General features: G+C 53.4%; 2 protein-coding genes across 11 annotated transcripts in view; both read right to left on the reverse strand.

Annotated features, from left to right (window-relative positions):
• LOC122261567 (uncharacterized) overlaps positions 1-5,000 on the reverse strand; it is a 90,080-nt gene that overhangs the window by 74,245 nt on the left and 10,835 nt on the right. The gene's annotated exons all lie outside the window — the stretch shown is intronic.
• LOC147466601 (uncharacterized) overlaps positions 1-5,000 on the reverse strand; it is a 9,682-nt gene that overhangs the window by 1,034 nt on the left and 3,648 nt on the right. The window contains exons 5-6 of the mRNA XM_086534787.1: positions 4,298-4,563; positions 3,952-3,980 (exon numbers count right to left, since the gene is read on the reverse strand). Of these exons, the coding sequence (XP_086390913.1) occupies positions 3,952-3,980; positions 4,298-4,563 (295 nt within the window). The remainder of the gene's footprint in view (positions 1-3,951; positions 3,981-4,297; positions 4,564-5,000) is intronic.

Consider the following 5,000-nt stretch of genomic DNA (forward strand, 5'->3'; position numbering starts at 1 on the left):
AAAAAAAAAAAAAAGGTTCCTGAAGGGGGGAGACAACGATTAAAAAAAAAAAAGAAAAAAATAAAAATAATGGTTCCTAGACAACGAAATTAATAAATAAAAAAAAAAAAAAAAAAAATAAAAAAAGGTTCACCCCTGAAGGAGATGAGGAGATCTTCGACAACGAATTTAAAAAAAAAAAAAAAAAAAAAAAACAAAAAAATAAAAAAAAAAGGTTCCTGAAAAGGGGGAGACAATCGATTATTAAAAATAAAAAAAAAAAACATAAATAAAAAAAAAAAATAAAAAATATTCCTTGAAGCAAGGCTGGAAGAACCCCAAAAAAAAAACGATTAAAAAAAATAAAAAAAAAAAAAAAATAAAAAAAAAGGTTCCTGAAGGTTCCTGAAGGAGAGTATGCGAATGGACCATGAGACAATGAGGGTGAAGAAGAATCATCGTTAATGTCTGAAGAGGGAGACAACGAGTTTAAAAATAAAGAAAAAAAAAAAAAGGTTACTGTAATCTCCTAAATGTTTTGGGATTTACATTTCACAACAACGATGAACGGCACCGGCGGATGTGACGGACGTGACGTGATGTTGACGAGCGAACGGGAACGACGGCTGCAACGACCACGCAACGGCGAAAACGGGGGAACGGACGACTGGACTAGACGAACACCACGTGTGAACGACGGGGCACGACGGGCAGACAACGACCACACACAACGACGACGTGACGCGGACTGAATGACGCCCTTTTTTTTCTATGTTATTTTCCAAACAAAATTTTTTTTTACAAAAACAATAACAAATAAAAACTTTTAAATAAAAACCTTACACTACAACAAAACAAAACCAACCTACACAATTATATACCACACCAACACAAATTAACAACCAAAAACCTACCCCTTATAACATACCTCAACACACAAAGTATCCCCAAAACACCCACCCCCTTACCCACCAATAACCCAAACCTCCCCAACCAACTTCAACAACCACCCACCACACCCACATCCCATACACTAAATTTTACACACCACCGAAGTTAATTTAAGATTTTGCAATTATCGGATGAAAAAGATAAAAAAAAAAATTAATATATATATATATACATATATTAATATGATTAGGTGGGGTGGGGGGTGGGGGGGGGGGTGGGGGGGGGGGGTTGGGGGGGGGGGGGGGTTGGGGGGGGGGGGTGGGTGGTTTTTGGGGGGGTAGGGGTGGGGGGGGTGGGTTTGGGGGGGGTTGTTTGGGTTGGGTGTTGTGTTGGGTGTGTTGGGGTGGGGTGTTGGTTGGGGGTGGGGGTTGGGGTTGGTGGTTGTGGGTGGTTTGGGGGGGTTGGGGGGTTGGTTGGTGGGGGTTTGGGGGGGGGTGGTTGGGGGGGTACGGGTGGTGGGGGGGGGTTGGGGGTTGGGGATGTTGGGGGGGGGGGGGGGGGGGGGAGGGGTTGGGGGGGGGGGGAGGATTGGGTGTGGGGGGGGGGGGGGTGGTTGGGGGTTTGGGGGTTGGTTGGGGGGGGGGGGTGGGGGGTGGGGGGGGGGGGGGGGGGGGTTGGTTGGTTGTGTGGTGGTTGGGGGCAGGGGTTGGGGGGGGGGGGGTTGGATTGGGGTTGTTTTTTTTGGTTGGGTTGGGGTGGTGGGGTTTGTAATTTTTTTGTTGGGTGGGTTGGATGGGTTTTGGTGTTTTTTGGGGGGGTGGTTGTTGGGGGGGTGTTGGGGGGGGGGGTTGGGTTTGGGGGGTGGGTGTGGGCGGGGGGGTTGGTGGAGGGTGTTGGGTGGGGGGGGGGGGGGTTTGGGGGTTGGGGGGTTTGGGAGGGTGGTTGGTTGTTGGGGGGTTGGGGGTTTGTTGGGGGGGTGGGGGTGTTGGGGGGGGGGGGGGGGGATGGGGGTGTTTAGGGGGGGGGGGGTTGGGGGGGGGGACTTTTGGGGTTGTTTGTTGGGGGGGGGGGGGGGTGGGGGGGGGGTGGGGTGTTGGGGTTGGGGGGGGGTTGGTGGGGGGGGGGTTGGGTGTTGTGGGGGTGTTTGTGGGGTTGGGGGGGTGGGTTGGGGGGGGGGGTTTTGGGGTTGGGGGGTTGGGGGTTGGGGGTGGGGGGGGGTTTTGTATGTTGGGGGGGGGTGGGGGTGGGTGGTTGGGGTGGTGGGGGGGGGGGGGGGGGGATGGGGGGGGGGTTGGTGTTGGTGCGGGGGGTTGGGGGTTGGTGGTGTTTGGGGGGGGGGGGTTGGGGTTGTTGGGGTGTTGGGGGGTGTTTGGGGGGCTGGTGTTGGTTTGGGGGGGGGGTGTGGGGTTGTGGGGTTGGTGGGGGGGTTGGGGGTTGGGGGGGGGGGGGGGGGGGGTTGGGGGTTGGGGTGGTGGTGGTTGGGTGGGGGGGGGTTTGGGGGTTGGGGGGGGGGGGTTGGGGGTTGTGTTTGGTCGGGTTGGGGGGGGGGGTGGGGAGGGGGTGGGGGTTTGGGGGGTTGTGTTAGGGGGGGGGGGGGTGGGTGCGGGGTTTGGGGGGGGGGGGTGGGGGGGGTTTATGTGGTGGGGGGGGGTGTGTAGAAGGTGGTGGGGGGGGTTGTTTGGGTGGGTTGGGTAGGGGGTTGGGGGTTGTGGGTGTTGTTGTGGGGGTGGGATGGGGTGGTAGGGGAATGGGTTTGGGGGTTGGAGAAGGGGTGGTGGTGGGGGGGGTAGGGTGGGGGGGGGGGGGGATGGTGGAGGGGTTGGGTGGGGGTTGTGGTGGGGGGGGTAGGGGTGTGTTGGGGGGTTGGGGGGGGGGGGGGGGTGATTGTGTTGGGGGTTGGGGGTGTGCTGGGTGGGGTGGTGGGGGTTGGGGGGGGGGGGGTGTTGGGGGGGGGGGGGGGGGGGGGGGTGGGCTGGGGTGGTAGGGGGATGGGTTGGGGAGGGGGTGGGGATGGGGGGTTGGGGGGTTGGGGGGGGGGTTGGGGTGGGTGGTGGGGGGGGGGGGGGTGGGGTGGGTGGTGGGGGGGGGGGTTGGGAGTTTGGGGGGTGTGGGGGGTGGGTTTGGATGGGGGGGGGAGGGTGGAGGGTGTGGGGGGGGGGGGTATGGTTGGGGGGGGTGCGGTGGGATAAGGTTTGGGGGGGTTTGGATGGGGGTTGGGGGTGTGGGTTAGGTGGTTGGGGGGGAGTGGGGGTTGGGTGGTGGTGGAGTTGTGTGGGGTGGTTTGGTGGAGTTGGGGGGTGGGATATGGGGGGGGGGAGGGTGTTGTGGGGGGGGGGGGGTGGTTGAGTGGGGGGGGGTGGGGGGAATCGTTGGGATTGGGGTGGGGGTTGGTGTGCCATGGGGGGGTGGGATGGGGGGGGGGGGGGGGGGGGGGGGTTTGTTGGGGTGGGGGGTTGGCGGGGGGGGGGGTGGTTGGGGGGGTGGGTGGTGGGTGGGGGGGGGGGGGGGTTGAGGGGGGGGGGGGGTTAGGGGGGGTTGGGTATGGGGAAGGGGTTGGGGTGGTGGGTGGTGTGGGGTTTGGGGGGGGGGGGTGGGGGGAAGGGGTTGGGGGGATTGGGGGGGGGGGGGGGGGTATGTGGTTGGGTTGGGGGGTGGGGTTGGGGTTGGAGGGTGGGGGGGGTTGTGGGGTTGTTGGTTGTGTATTTAGGGTATTTATATATGTAATAATATTTAATTTAAAAAGTTGCTTGGGTAAGGGGCTGAGTATAACACAGACTCCCAGGTCATCCTATACAACGCTATATCTATAATATAGTGTAATTGTTTTGCGGTTAATTTACGAAGTACTAGCAAGGAAGGGAAGATAACGTACTTAAGGAGATACCAACATGGACCCATCTATCCTCTGAAGTCACTAATGAAATAGATGATAATTATCAATATTCAATCAATCCAGCCTTAAAGATGCGATATGGATAAAGTTTGGTAATGAAGAGGGGGGAATGGGGTAGTTATGAAGAAACAAGCAATTATAGTCCCAATGAGGTAATTAAAGAGCGATATATGATATATTAGGTTCACCTGAAGGGACGTTAACGAAGAGTAAAGCTCTTTTGATGAAGATATAAAGATAGAAAGATAAGAAAGTTGTTGTTACTAAGCTTAGGTTATCAGTATTATAATCCAATATATACTATCTTTTCACAAGTGAATTCTCTCTTTCTTTTATATATCATATTTCATTATCTTATCCTCATCATCTCCACGTTTTTGTTTTTGTTTTGTTTTTGTTTATTTTTTAAGTCCCTCTATACCGCACAAGTCAAAGCAGGAACAAGGGCTACATCCTGGATCGGCTAAGCATTGTATATTGCTTCCCTATAGCTCCTCCTCCTCCTCCTCCTCTTCCTCATTCCTCTTCCACTACCTCCACCTCCACTACCTCCTCCTCCACCTCCACCTCCACCCACTCTTCCTCCTACTCCCCCACCACCACCTCCTCTTCCTCTTCCTCCTCCTCCTCCTTTCGTCGTCTGCGCGGGCGTGGGTGTGGGCGTGGCAGAAGGTGTGGGCGTGGTAGGCGCGGTCGTCACATTGTCAGCAAGAGAGAGATTTCTGACAAAGTCGACGATGCAGCTGTGAGACCAGCCTTCCACAGACATATCGTTCAATCGCACGAGTCGGTCTTGGGTCCTGGGGGAGGGGGAGGGAGAGGGGGAGGATAATCAAGATGATAATAATGATGGTTTTGAGGATAGTGATGATAGTAATGGTGATAGGGATAATAGTGAGGGTGAGGGTTAATTGTGATAACAATGATAATGATGATTGTAATAATGCTAGTGATGATGGTATTAATGATAATGAAGATGATAATAATGATGATAATGTTAATAAATAATTGATACTGATAGTAATTGCGATAGCTACGGTAATAATAATGATAGTGATAATACTAATACCAACAGTAGTAATAATAATGATAATAATATAACAATCAAGATAATTATCATATTGATGATGATGATAGTAAAGAAAATAGCATCAATAATTCATAATAAAAAATAATAATAAGCAGTAACAATTACATAAGAATACATAATAGATAATACATAAAAATAAATACATAA

This window comes from Penaeus japonicus, unplaced genomic scaffold (assembly GCF_977035675.1).
Source record: "Penaeus japonicus unplaced genomic scaffold, GWHDUDI00000001_assembly GWHDUDI00000042, whole genome shotgun sequence".
Lineage (NCBI taxonomy): Eukaryota > Metazoa > Arthropoda > Malacostraca > Decapoda > Penaeidae > Penaeus > Penaeus japonicus.